Genomic DNA, 15,149 nt, shown 5'->3' with positions numbered 1-15,149 from the left:
AACCAGAAACGAGGACTAATTGCGAAGCGAAGTTCTCCATATACCTTGACATGAGTGCTTCTGTGTGGCGAGTAAGGAAGATTGAAAATAAGCACAATCATGACTTGACCCCTAGTTGCATGGTGCATTTGATTGCGAAGTACCGGTCACTCACGGATGCCGCCAAAGCTCAGATAGATGGGTTGAACGAGTATGGAATTTCCACAGCAAAGAGTGTACGATATATGGCCGGGATGGCTGGAGGATACTCGTTGGTTGGCTTCTTAAAAAAGGATGCCTATAATCACATTGATAAAAGAAGGCGTGTAACGATTGCAGAAGGCGATGCAGACGCTGCGCTTGCATATTTAGAAGGTAAGACAGAATCGGATCCGATGGCCATGGCACGGTATAGTTTGACCAATGAGGGAATGCTAGGCAATATGTTTTGGGCCGATGGGGGCAGCAGAGTCGATTACCAGTACTTCGGGGATGTCCTTGCGTTTGATGCGACATACAAAAAGAACAGTATAGGCGGCCATTGGTAATCTTCTCAGGGGCCAACAACCACAAGCAGACGACCATTTTTGGTTTTGGTTTACTAATGGATGAGACATTTGAATCTTATAAGTGGATATTGGAGAACATGTTGGAGGTGATGTGCATGAAGGAGCCATCAGTGGTTGTTACAGATGGGGATGAGGTGATGCGTAAAGCCATAACTTTAGTGTTTCCGAAGGCAACCCACCGCCTATGTGCATGGCATTTTCAGAAAAATATTACGGCCAACGTGAAGGAGCCGTCACTCCGATCACGATTTAACCGATGGTTATATGCGGACATCGACATTCGTGAATTTCTGACTGAGTGGGACCTAGCGGTTGAAGAGTTCAAACTTCAAGATAGCCTATGGGCGAGGCAGGTGTTTGGTAAGAAGGAAATGTGGGTGAATGCATATCTGAGGAATAAGTTTTGCGCCGGGTTTAGGACCACATCTCGATGCGAAGGTATAAATGCAGTGGTCAAGAATTTCCTTCAATCGAAGCATACTATTCTTGAACTTGTGCAGAACCTGGAGGTAATGGTACGTGATTATCGGAATAACGAGCTTCTAGCCCAGTTCAGAACCATTGACACTTTCCCAGTAATGACGACTAGCCTCGATGCCATAGAGCGGTTCGCTGCACTGACATATACAAAAGAAGTCTTTGCGGACGTTAAACGAGAGATTGAACGAGTTACAGTCGTTAATTTGGTCCGGTTAAGAAGATCTTTAAACACAAGGGTATACTCATTGGAAGAGTACGGATCTCCTGGGAGAGTTATTCTAGTACTGTTTGATCGGAATATGGGAAGGCTCAAGTGTCGGTGTGACGGTTGGACGAAATACGGATACCCATGTCGCCATCTCTTTTTTGTCATGAAGCATGAGCATCTGCAAGAAATCCCGAAGCAGCTGATTATGAAACGATGGACAAAGAATGCCAAAGCGTTGGAGGAATATGTGGAGAAGACAAACGATGGAGGCGACCGGTCCTTCTTGCTTAGACATGGAGCATTGCATACCGCATGCTGCTGGCTTTTTTTCCTAGGTGCGCAACAGTTTCATTTGTTCGGGAAGGCCATGAAGGGAATTCGGGAGCTATGTAGGGATCTCGAATGTGAATGTGGACACGCTGAAGAAATCAAACACACAAAAGGGGAACGAAAAGTTATTCGTGACCCTGTGCGTGTTAGGACAAAAGGGGCGCCTAAGGTGCCTAAAGGAAAAAGCAATGGACGCGAAAGGAAATGCACAAAGTGTAAGAATACTGGCCATACGAAACGAAAATGCCTGGATGATTACCGGGTACGGCTAGATGAAATGGAGCAAGATAAACTTCCTGTCCCCCCCTTAGATGAACACATGCAGGAGATTAAGCAATTTGCTTTGCTGGAGGAGGTATGATCACAACTAGAATTAAGCACCCATGGGTTATCTTTCTGTATACCACAATTGTCTAGGGTCATGAGCAAATAACCAATGTATGGTATATCTCATCAAATTTGATTTCATTATGGAGTTTTCCCGGTATATTGATATGCAGTTAGGTGATGCGGGTTTGACCGGAAGCAACTTTGGCACCATCTCCGATCCAACTAAGACTTGTGCTGACCACGTTGTTGAAGATGACACTAACACAGCTTATTACCAAAGGTTGATTGCCATGATTTGCACCCAAGCATCTGTGATGGAAGGTGGTCGCTTTGACCTGAATGATATGTAAGCTTTCTGCTGTGTTTTTTTTATGATGGATGCACTTGGTGGTTCCATATTTTTACTTCATTGCTTAAAGCCGATAATTCACAAACATCAAAGATCTCGTTATAATTAAATTTAATATCCAATACCCATTTAGACATTAATCAATGTATCGATCTGCAGCCTACCGTCGTTCGATTGCAATAATAGACTATTAACAGTTGCTCTCTTCATTAAACATTATTGGAAGCTGAATTTCTAGAACTTGTAGGGATTCGGTTGAAATTTCCTTTTCTAATCTTTTTGAAGTGCAATAAACTTCTTTTGTTTAATTTCTGGTTTCTCTAAATTTTGTTTTCTACAGGACTGGGGATTCATGAAGCATTCAGGGAATATGGCATTGGTCAGCATTTAGTAACTATCTGTGGAAAGTATAGGCCTCAGCCCACTTTGTGATACTGGATTTTGTTTGTTTCACAACTTGATGATTTCATTTGAATTGCCGTTATAAACCAATCTTTTTTTTTCTTTTTAAATATTTTTAACACTCTTCTAAGGATCATATAAAACATCTTGTTCTGATTATGGAATGGCGTCTTAACATTATCTATTTGTGTAGCAGCTGGTGTTCATGGTGTCATTGCTTAAAAGAAAAGTCTAAATGTAACTTTGCTGTGATCTTCAATGGACGTGGGTGACCTGGAGCAGTGGTTGCGTCATGCGAATTAATTTTCAATTTAGCTTGTTTACTATTTTACATCGAACATTAACTGGTTTTAATGTACCTCACATACACTATCACCGCTTATGTTGAATATTGTTATGCCGAAAGGGAATCTGGTTAAAGAACTTACTAACATAGACCACCAAATTGGTCCTCATGTATTGGAAATAGCTTTATTTTTAAGTCATGTACCCAGGAAATAGCCTTATTTTTAAGTAATGTATACAGGAAATGTGAAATGTGACCATCTTTTATGCTCATTTGAAGCTTTGGGTCATACTTGCCTCATTATGGGCCGATAATACAGGTTATCAACAACTGTGAACACATTTTCTACCAATTATGAGATATTTGAGTGATGATATAATATTACCATATCCTGGGATTCCCATTTTTTACTACTTAGTTACGTTGTAAAGGGTTCGTTGCTTGTGACTCTGGGTCGTGTTTAGAGCCCATGTTTTCACGGAATGAAAATAACACCGACTATAAGAGTAGGATGGAAAATGAATTTCCAGAAAGTAATTTTAATTAGAAAGCTGCTACCAACAATAAAGATACAATTACAGCAACTGATGTTAATCAAAATATTGCAGGGTTGGACCTCCCTATGGGTCCAGCATAATCACAGAATCAACCCACGTCAATTCATAGTGCAACTAACATGCCCATAGGGCATATGCAACAATCTCCAACCCTGATATATATCATTCATAGTATGATTACACACCTTCACATATATAGTGAAAGGTGCCACCAAAAGGTTGTCATGAGTTCATATAGTTGACCCATCTCATTTCGGGTTCTAATACACACAAGATAATATTCACCTAGCACTAGATTACTACTCAGGGCATGCTGCAATTGGAGATCGTACGTAAATAACCCTGAACCAAAACAGTAGTCATCAATATATAGGAGTCAAGCAGCTCCACTCTAAAATGACAAGCTGGGGCTTAAGGGTGGATTAGTTGCATTCCGTGTCTTCTTTATTGAAGACCTCACCATGTTATCCCAGTTATCAACCGCCATCCGAGAAATGTCATTGCGGATGACATTATGCCTCCCCATGACTAGATCAACAGCCAATCTCATTCTGGTTGCATCATTAACTACCTACAGGAACAATAGCAATACGTTATGACAGTCCTTTGTGTCCATGTTGAGCGGAACCTCAACGGAGTTTATAACATTTACCTGCAAATTATAATCTCGCCAAAGATGTGATTGAATCATCCACTGTGCAACCCAAACGCCACAGTCAACACTGAGATAATAATCATCATCGTGAGTCATGCTGAAAGAATAATGATATATCCAATGAAAAGAGTGATGTCTATATCACTCATGAATTTGGAGCTTGCTGTCCAATTTCTGGTTCAACAAGGATGTATGACGAACACCTAGGATAGAAAGTTTGGCCTTGCTCAACATCCTTGTCAAAGACACTTTCATTCAACATGTTCTCGATGAAGAAGGCCTGCACAAAAGGAACCGTTAGGCCTTGACCTTAGTCACGTTGTCCTTCCACTACAATGACATGCAATTCATAAGCATACTCTTACCACATATTTGATCTGATCTAATCGAGCCTTTCTCTCTGCAGGAACATCGGACTTAGCCGAATCAAGGTACACCAATTCAGCGTTACATAAGTCGACAATCATGAGGTACCAATGACTGTCTCTAAATAGGGGGACATATATCTCCAGTTCATACATTTCAGCAAATGAAAAAATTAGAGTTCTGTTGGTTACACCTAAATTGCAAACAGGAGAAAGTAACTTAAAATTAAGTACCTTCATTAATTTATCTGCAAAGCCCATGTATTTTCTTTTGATAAAATCCAGAGTCTCAGCGCAGTGGGAAGTAGGGCTCAGAGCAATTTGCTAACAGCCACTCAAACACAATAAAGAACTATGTGAATTAAAAGGACTTAAAATTTTATATTGGGACAGAGCTATAGTTTTGTAACTTACGGCAAATGTTGTTGGCAACCACCACTTCATTTCCAAATCGTCGAATCTAGTATTAGTGCACATGGATGCCACCAAGTTCAGGATCTAACGAAGTCAAGTCAAAAAAATAGTTTACATAATTTATTAACTTATTTCAAAACAAAAAAGAAACTCATTACATCATCACAACAAGAGCCATTTTGAATAATATTAAAATTTATATTAACTTACGTCGTCTACAACCATTCTTCCCGGAATGAGTGTTTGGAGTGACTCCCTTGTTCCATCACAATGGTCGTCCGGGACTAGCATCTCTCTACACGATTTAATATTGTAGTCATTAGCAACAATAACACCAGGACAAATGATAGACCCGAAGGCAGGTAGTTTAAGATAATATTTGTTGTCGTGTAACTAACTTTTTTGGCAATGTGGCCGAGAAAATGTATGCTGCAACCGCAAGCTCCATTCCAATAAACTGCACCCCTGGTGGGGGTCGAAACAATAGATCGAAGCACTACCACAAATAAAAATACTCCCATGTTAAGTTAATAGTACGGACACATTTTTTGTGAATTTACGTAAATGTAAAACATTCAGTTTACCTCTGGCATCTCAGCACCATTCATAAAGGAAGATAGGTGGGTATAGTAAGTAAATGGGGTTCCCGGACCTTGTTGCCGGACAGCGCTGACGGAGTCAGTGTCATCCTCAGGTTCAAAATCTAACTTTCGCTGATAAAAAAAAATTATTTACAATCCTAATCCATCAAACGCACAATGTAAAGACTAATAAAAATTGATATCCAATACCACATTCATATGTACCTTCAATGGTGGAGCAGGAATGTTGGTATTGGAACCCTCTGCGTTCCTTTTACCTTTGTCCTTCTTTGTAGCCTTTTGACCACTTTCGATAACCTTAGCCTTTCCTTTGTTTCTTCCGGTGTTGCATTTCGAGACCTTTGTCCCTTCACATACTTTAGATCTCGGATGAGCACACATTTGGGGGTTTAGCACCTTCTGACTTCCTTTTTTTGCCGACTGCACTACCTCTTCGTGTACAACATCAGAAGACTTCCTTTGTTCCCTCAACAGTGCTTCGAGAACCTTTCCGTGCCCCATGATGACTTCAGTAAGCTTTTGTATTTGATCTGCCTGTGACTTCAGAATCACTTCCGTCGTCCTGTCCTCGTGCCGAAGATGCTATATTATGAACCCAAAAAGTAGAGTCAAAATCTTTCATAAGTTCAACTGATCGACGAATTGGCTAAAACCATAAACCAGAAAATGCAACAAAGGATCAGTTTTTCTTACGTCGTTTACGCGACTGAGAAGGTCTAACAGCCTTTGGTCCATATCGTTGGACGACTTGGTTCCATCATCGGGTACTTCTCTGAATAAAACACATAACAAACCTGTGTCTATTATACCAAGGGATTTGTAGAATGATTTGAAGACATACTTGGGGTATTCCATACTTACTTGTCAATGCCCGATTCCATTGCCTGCTACTCATCCATAGATGGATCCATCTCAGTTGCTTTGGCATGCTTCGTCATCGTGACTTCCATTAGAAGCTTCAACTCTTGAGCCAATGTCACAGTACAGAACGTACACTACAACTCAATACCTTTCTAACATGTATTCCTTTGTATATAGTAATGGGTCTTCCCGAGTATGATTTTGTATTGGGCCCGTAGTAGAGGTCTGGCCCAACCACCATTGTGCATTGGTTACATGCATCATACCCCTACTCTAACTCAAATGGATATAGAGACGACAAAAAAAAAATTTTGGATGTCACCACAAAGGTCCTTCATGAACATAATCTCACTTACTGAAAATCCGGGACACCTTTCTCATACAGAATTGTTACCACTTCTCCCAAGATCTGAAATGACTGAGAAGACAACACACTGATCCCTAATCCTCTGATACCATCCTCATCAAATCATAGTCTCTTCTTTGTCAATCATATGTCTAATCAAGTCCTCCATCTTCATACTCAACTGCTACTTTCATTGCACACTTAACAAAGGATTTCGTAAATCTCATTGATTTGATCATTTTCTATTGCAGTTGTCATACTTTTTTCATGCTTTCTAGTTAATTAAATTTCCAAATATGCCAATTTCTGAGTAAACCGTCACTGTGTATATCCTATTTGATGAGCTGGTTCCTTTGTTTTTAAACATAAATAATTTGCAGTTAAATGTTATATAAAAGATCAAATCCAAACCTACTCATCTTACTGTGGCACATTATGAAAATATCAATAAACACAAGCAATTCAATTTGAAATTCTATGACTTAAACATGTCAAAGCCAATGTCATTCGTTGTTACGTTATAAACTTGTTAAGCAACTTTTACATCTACCATATAAAAACTCCCCTTATCTGTAACCAATCTCAAACCCCAATCTGAATCCCCTGTCGAATTAATTTTACTTTTTAAAGATTTCTAGTATATGGGAATGAACCTTACTTCCACCATGCCTCTATATAGAGAAGCTTATTTTTAAACTATTGCTGAATACTTTATCAAGTCAAACAACGCATATTTAACATAACTAATATTATACATTAAATTAGAGTTCACATCTTGTAGCTAATAAGAAATTAAGTGAACAACCTTTTCAGGAACAAGATCAGGCTTCACATAGCTAGGCTAACTAGAACCTTGTTTAAAACTCTGAGTAATTGCAACATCCATCAACTTCGAGTTGCAGGTTCTAGCTAATACGAAAATAACTTCACAACCTTTTCAGGAACAAGATCAACCTTCATATGGATAAGCTAATAACACGTCGGTTAAAACTCTGACTAATTACAAAATCCATCATCAAATAACAATTGATGATTACAACAACTACATACAGAGCACACTTCTAACAATGCAATGACCCACCTAATCTATGACTAAAAGCAACTAATGAACAACAAACATTTTTCACACGAAGAATAGAAAGAGTCACATCCCAGACAGATAACTTTGGAGGGATGAAACCTCCGCCTTAAGTCGTGAGTTCTCCAACTCAAGTTCGCGGACTCTGTTATAGTTGAAGTCGACAACAGTCAATTTAGTTGTTTCCACAATCTTGTTAAGCATCTTTAAAGATGCATCTTGCCTTGCTTTTACTTCCTCAGAGAAGAGAACGCCTCGGGCAATAAGTTCCAGTCCTAAGTGGTTATCTGAAATCACCACTATGAAGCCGACAAGATTGCCCCCTTCCCTCGTGCACGAATCCCTGCGGTAATAACTCGGTGGAGGAAATGATAGAGCCACACACGCCCGCCGCAACATCTCTTCCATGTCCCCCGCAACAACGACGTCCTCTTCCATCTTAAGCCAGGGTACTGCAAACCCACATTTGAAATCAACTATAAACAACGGAATTAACCTTACTAAACATTTAAAATTTTATTATTCAAGGTTCACAGAGTACATACCTACAACCTCAGAAGAGCTAGTACAACCCCCAACATTAGAAACTCTTTTTTCGCCTCTAGTTATGCTCAAACCTTGAAAATAACTGGATAATGTCCCTCTGTTGCCATTGGTTGGTTGGCCACCTCCTCCACGGTCGTCGTCGTCTTCCCCACCGTTGTCTCCTCCGGAGCGCAGCCACTCCACCGCCTCACGCCGCACTTGGAATCCTTTATATTCATTACCCTTGAAACCCAAAACTTGCCTCTTACAATCAACCCAGTTCGTGTAAATTCCCGGAACCCTACCCTTCCTCACAACATAATAGTTATACCTACCACCTTCCATTGAGTCTACACTGAAGCTTCACCTCTCCATAATATAACCCCCTTTCTTTTATAAGTTACCCTCCTTATTCAGATAGGAGAACACGTCTTGTATAACGTGGCATCCTCCATAAAGATTATTGTATTCCCTATGAAGAGCTAACTTTGATTAAAAGTAGTATTTAATTTAGTTATTTTTTTGTTTATATATGATTAGGTATTAAAATTGTAAATAAAAATAATTCATTGTTATATTTATTGACAGTCATAAAATTAATTCAAAAAAATTTGGTTTTGATACAGTTGAATTTTAATTTTAATTATCAATCATAATATTAACATTCACTCAAAATATTTTTAATAAATATCTAAAGAAAATGAAAATATATCTTATAACGCCATTCTAATTTCAAAGTCAATCAAAAAGTAATCAAATATGTACTTTTAGGGGTGGCAAAACCTGCCGGCCCGGCCCAACCTAACCCGCCCAATAAACGTGGCAGAGCGGCCCGTCCCGCCAACTAAAATGGGTTCAAAATGCTAGTCCGTCCCGCTTTATGGCGGATTGACGGGTTGGCGGGCTACCCCGCTTAACTATTCTTTTTTTTAAATAAAATTTATTAAAATTAACCCAAAAAAATAATTAAAAAATCAAATACAATAAAAAAATTTAAATTATAATATAAATTTTTTTACTATTTTTTTAATTTTAAGTTCAATAAAATTATTCAAAATAATATTAGTCAATAGAATCATATTTATTTTAAAAATAAGTCAAATAATTTGAGCATATATACGGAATTGTAAAATAAAATAAATATACTTAATAATTATAAGAAGAATAAAAATAAAAAATAAAAAAAATTGTTTAAAAATTTTATAATTATTAATTTTATAATAACAATCACTCTTATATTTAATAAAAAAAAAACTTCGGCCCGGCGGACCGCCCCACCAAAATCCGCCAATTTGGCGGTGCGGGTTTGGCGGGTTTTTTAAATTTGGCGGGCTTCAAATCCTAGACCGACCCGTCCTTTTTAGCGGGTTTAGAGGATAGACCCGGCGAATTCAATCCGTTTTGTCACCCCTATGTACTCTGTGGATTGTAGGAGGAGTACGAGTTAATTATAACGTTTATGTGCTTTCATGTCGTAATGGCCTATCTTACTGTGCACCAATTAAATTGGCCAAACTATTATATTAATATTTATAGTATAATAAGTACAAACAAATTAAGAAATTATTTAAAGTTAAGAATATTATTTATTATAAATTTAAACAAATATTTTTAAATAAAATTTTTACATATTCAATCATAAAGTTGATATACCGTTAATAAATTAGTAACAATAATCATATTATGTATTATTAGTTTTATGATCTATATAATTTAAATAATTACGTAAAAACTAACAAATACGTTATTTGACATATGTGTCATACATAATAATAATAACAGTTTAATTTTCATGTACTATCAACATAAATAATTTTATATATGTATACATACAATTATATAGTAACGTATCCGTAAAAATAAATACTTTTTAAATTCACTGCGTGAATAATTATCCAAAAAAATAAATATAATTGCATGATTGTATAAAATATTTTACACTCTCAGTTAATCAAAATTAAACTCTAATAATAATGATGATGATACTCTTCCTAGACTTTGAGATGCACAAAATTTTTTGGAATAATGTATATGTTTTGGTGACCAAATAAAATAAAGTTATATATATAAAATTATTACCTCATATACATAATAAAATAATCAAATAAACGAAAATTGAATAACAAGGTAAAATCATAAATATTGGGCACCAACTAAGTGAGTCACCTAGAAGTAAAATTATATATAAAAAAAAATTATTTCCATTTTAATGTTTTAATAACATCATTTACTTAACATATACAATAATGTATCAAGTTTTATGAATAATTTTATTTTCATCAATTATACCAAATAATTAATAATTTATTGAAAAAAAATACTAATATAATAAATATCATAACGATGCAAAATTAATGTAAATTTATATTCTATCAAATTCTTTTAAGCTAAATAGGCCTTGACATATAACGTTAAAACGAAGTCGTTTTATCTGAATGAGTTGAGGTTTAATTACTCTACAGGTCTCTATAGTTTTATCGAATTTTCAATTAGGTTGTTATATTTTTTTTAACTGGATCTCTATAGGTTAAATTTTTTTTCCAATTAACTCCCTGCCATAAAAATAACGTTTAACATAACAGAATATATTCTGTTTAAAAAATGATATCTTTATGATTGGGTTGGAATACCTAGTTAAACAGACATCTATTTTTGACTTATGAAGAGTAGTAGTATTAATGTTTGGTGCAATTTTCAAAACTAAATCGTAGCTTTCTAAGAAGCTATTTAAGAACTTATAGAGAAGTTAAAAAAATAAATAACTTCTCTCATAGTACTACAATTTTTTATCACACTTTTATATAACAGGCACTTTTAAAACTAAAAATTCAAAAACAAAATAACTTATTTATAAGTTACTTTTAATATATTCATTTATTACTTAAATTATTTTCTCAAAAGTAGCTTAATTACGTTATTTTCCCAAACTGAACCTTAAACTCTACTAATTAATAAATTGGGTAAAATATATTTTTTGTCCCCGAAGTTTGGAAAAAGATTTAAAAATACCTCTAAATTTTATTTTGTTTCAATTTTGTCCTAAAAGTTTTCGATTTGCATCAAATATACTATCGGAGGCTAAATTTTTAAAAAATTTTAGACCAATATAACAATATTGCATAAAAATTATGCTTGATTTGCTTGTGTTGAGGGTTGTTCTCATGATATTATTGTTGAACCGATCTTAAATTTTTTGAAAAATCATCCGTCAGGGGTATATTTGATGCAAATAAAAAACTTATGGGACAAAATTCACACAAAATAAAGCTTGGGGATATTTTTAAAATTTTTGTCAAACTTTAGAACAAAAAATATACTTTACCCTAATGAATTTTATCTACTATGATGGTTCACTTGCAAACTTTTAAACTGTAATAACTTAACTACTTAACCAAAAAAATGATATATTTATAAGAAGTATGACAATCACTATAGACTATTATAACATCAGCAGTGACATATACTCATACAATAAACCCACGTATGATTTTCTCTTACTCCATCTCAAATAGAATTTTCTGTCCATGAATAACATTATCCATTTCTTTATGGCCTCCTAGTAAAGTATACAAACACATTCTCAAACAATCATGAGTCCGTCACCCAAAAAAAAAAAAAAAAAGAAATCCGTATAACAACGGCCCACTGAACCTACCTCTAATGACTTCCTTATTTAACCAAACCATTACACCAATGTCCCTAATAAAATTTTTAAGCAGAACGGTTCTGTTCTTTTTTGTGTACGGATGTAAATTTACCATTGACGTGTCTTTGCCTAACGTTGACATGCAATATCAACATACTATGCTTATCTTTGATATAAGCACCATAGAATTTTCCTAAAAATAAACACGATAGACAACAAACTCACATAAGAATAAACACCCAATCTCAATATTTTTTTTTCGATAAATCAAACATCCTCAATTCCAACGGTAAGACAAAGGTTCAAAAAATAAGAATTAACCAAAAGAGAGACACAAGGAACTTGCAAATTTCACACTCATGTTTTGTATGATGGGCTTTAAATTCATAGTTTTATTTCTCAAAAAAATTTGTTCCCAACACACCACCTCTTTCCCTTTTAGCCAATCTACTATGTGAAAGATTACCATGTGTTCATGACACACAGCGAAAGAAAAGAAAGTAATCCTAAAGATCGATTTTGTGCTTAAACTTTATTTGAATAATATATAGATTAGATCTGTTTTGGCAAGGATACTCTTCTCCGAGGTATAGCTCGGCTTTGCTCTTTTCATCACTACAACGTCTCGGCCCTAAAGCGTAGCACCCTTGCGAACTTGAACCCAAGCGTGGTACTTGCAAAAAGGACTCTGATGCTCAAGTCAGTGGGAGATTACTAGATAAAAGTAAGCGAATAATCAACGTGGTGTTTCAGTGGGTTGTTGTTAAATGATCTGTCTTGTATTGTCGGCCCTCAACTTGATTTATAGTTCGTGTGAAGTTGACTTATTCTTCGGTTGGTGTCGAGATCTTTGTGGCCGACGTCAGTGCAAGATATTTGGGGGAGAGGTTTAGTGGGATAAGATTTTGTTATGTTGACTTGCTGATTTTACGTTTTAGCAAGTTGAGCTTCAAACTATGTTTTATACCTCGGTCATGGGTAGGTATGTCAGCCCCAAGCTCAATGAGTATTAACGTTCCTCAAGCTTGAGCTATAATTTGAAGAGGCAATAGTAAAATTAAAAAATAAAAAAATTAAAATTTAAAAGTGTACCTTGTGAGCTGTGTTTGTAATAAATGAATTATGTAACCTCTTTGATTGGTTTTGGGCCTTGAGATCCCTCGGGGAATTGAACAGTTAAGCTTTTAATTATCCACTAAGTTAGTGGGTTGCGACTTACCTTTATTACCGTTTTTTCTTTTGGAAAAGACATGAAGATTTACCCAAATTTCTTGTTGGTTAAGTATTTTTTTTTCTTTGTTTTTGTCGTTTTACCTTCACCATGGTTAGGGAAAGAGGAAAAGAGAGAGAAAAGGAAAAATAAAAAGTGGCTGAAGTGAAAAATGAGAACCCCTATCATTGGGTGCACGTTGATGTGAAAACTCATTCTTCTTCTTATTGTGACAAGGAATCGCTTTGTGAGGTTAGAGCTTTGAAGCTAGTTAGGGATGGCGCGAATGTTGGGGTTGAGTTGCTTCCTTGCGATAGTGACCAGAGGGTTTGTGAGAAGAGGGGTGATTGGGGTTACTTCTATATGTATACCCTGTGTTTTACTAAGCTTTACTTGCAGTTTCCTTTTACTGAATTTCAGTGCAAGGTTTTAACCCAGTTTAACTGCGCTCCTTCGCAGTTGCATCCCAATTCTTGGGTATTTCTTCGAGCGTTTGAGTGTTGAATGGATTTTTTGAATTTTTCTATTTCGCTGAACATCTTTTTTTCGTTATTTCAGTCTAAGCGGGTTCGGAAGGGTCTGTGGGTGTTCTTTAGTAGCTTTCCTGGTCATTCCCTCTTCTTGATGTACAAATATTCTTTTAAAAATTTCAAATCGATGTTTGTTAGGGTTCGATCCTTGGAGACTGAATACCCGTTTTATTTAGACAACGAGTTGATAAAGAGGTTTCCACTGTATTGGTGTCTGAAAACGTTGCAAATATTGGAGTCCATAGAGAGGAGTGAGGAGAAAAATATGTTTTTGGATTATGTAATAGAATGTTTTGCTGAGGGTGAGTGTCTATCTATTTCGGAGTTATTGAGATTTAATAAAGAAAATGACAGGGAAGGGATGGAGGTGTATATAGGTAATGTATGTGGTTTTTAGGTTTTCGTACGTATTGATTTGGTTACTGATGTATGTAAGATTTTTGTTGTTTCGTAGGTGGACGCGTGCCGAATTTGAACATGTCTCGTCTTCAATCTTTTTTGAAGAGGAAGGGTGAAAAAGGTGTTGGCAGTTCGGGCATTGTGAAGGAAGTAAGTGGGGATGCCACATTCTCTACTGCTCAGGTTCCTCCTTCTCCTAAAAGGAGGAAAATGGATTTTGAGAAGTCCCTTGAAGTTTTGTCTGAGGGGGATTATGATGCCGGAAGTAAGCCAGTTTTTGAGAGGCAAAGGAGAATGCATGGATTCATTGATGGTGTGAATCCTCAGTCCGTTTGGAGTGACAAGTTTTCTTTTTTTGAGCTTGTTGATCGGGTGTCCTAGTACCCCGGAGATATGAGCTTGACCCGTCATACTGGTGTGGAAGCGATGGGGAAATTTGTTCAGGTTGAAATGCTTTTGTATTGTTTACTTTTGTTTGGTTATTATTAGTCTCGTGTCCGCATTTTTGTGATCATCGTTTGATTTATGTTTGTAGATCGTTGCATCTCGTTTACTGTGTGTTGGTCGGGCCACCAAGCTCTTGGGTGCAGAATAGCAAGTAGCTACTGATAAAGTTGTCGGCCTTGAGCATTCTGTTAAAGAACAAGAGAATGTGATCATAGATGCTACTTCTAAGATGAAGGAAAAAGAGGAGGAGATTTCTCAGCTCCAATATCACTATTTGTTGCAAAGCCAAATGAAAGATAGTGATAAAGTCAAGGGCGAGTTGACTGCTCGCATTCATGAACTCAAAAATGAGGGGTTGGAAATGTTTGCTGCTAGTTTCGATCGTGCTGTCAGTCAGGTGCTTGTGTTTTCTCCCAACTTTGACGTCGGAAGGCTTGATGTGACGAAGATCGTGATTGATGGACAACTTGTACAGGATGAGGCGGGTGATGGTCATGCTGAGAATGTTCCTCCCCCCTCTTGAAAAAGTTAATATTTGTAATTTTAAATACATGACTTTCTTTGTTTTGGTATGGTAGTTT

At 36.5% G+C, this 15,149-nt stretch overlaps 1 protein-coding gene across 1 annotated transcript; it reads left to right on the top strand.

The window, feature by feature from the left end:
• Nucleotides 1–583: 583 nt before the first annotated feature.
• On the top strand, nt 584–2,246 carry LOC130940101 (protein FAR1-RELATED SEQUENCE 5-like). Its single transcript, XM_057868152.1, has 2 exons — nt 584–1,921; nt 2,067–2,246. The coding sequence occupies exons 1-2, from the start codon at nt 584–586 to the stop codon at nt 2,244–2,246; spliced, it is 1,518 nt and encodes a 505-aa protein (XP_057724135.1).
• Nucleotides 2,247–15,149: the final 12,903 nt, after the last annotated feature.

This window comes from Arachis stenosperma, chromosome 7, assembly GCF_014773155.1.
Source record: "Arachis stenosperma cultivar V10309 chromosome 7, arast.V10309.gnm1.PFL2, whole genome shotgun sequence".
Classification (NCBI taxonomy): domain Eukaryota; kingdom Viridiplantae; phylum Streptophyta; class Magnoliopsida; order Fabales; family Fabaceae; genus Arachis; species Arachis stenosperma.
This window is presented reverse-complemented; position numbering and strand designations above follow the sequence as displayed.

What these genes read in the sequence shown, in the direction of transcription:
- LOC130940101 (XM_057868152.1), top strand. Translation starts at nt 584, where the DNA reads ATGGATGAGACATTTGAATCTTATAAGTGGATATTGGAGAACATGTTG. An exon ending in AATTTGCTTTGCTGGAGGAG is followed by an intron (nt 1,922 to 2,066) that starts GTATGATCACAA and finishes ATTGATATGCAG; the next exon opens with TTAGGTGATGCGGGTTTGAC.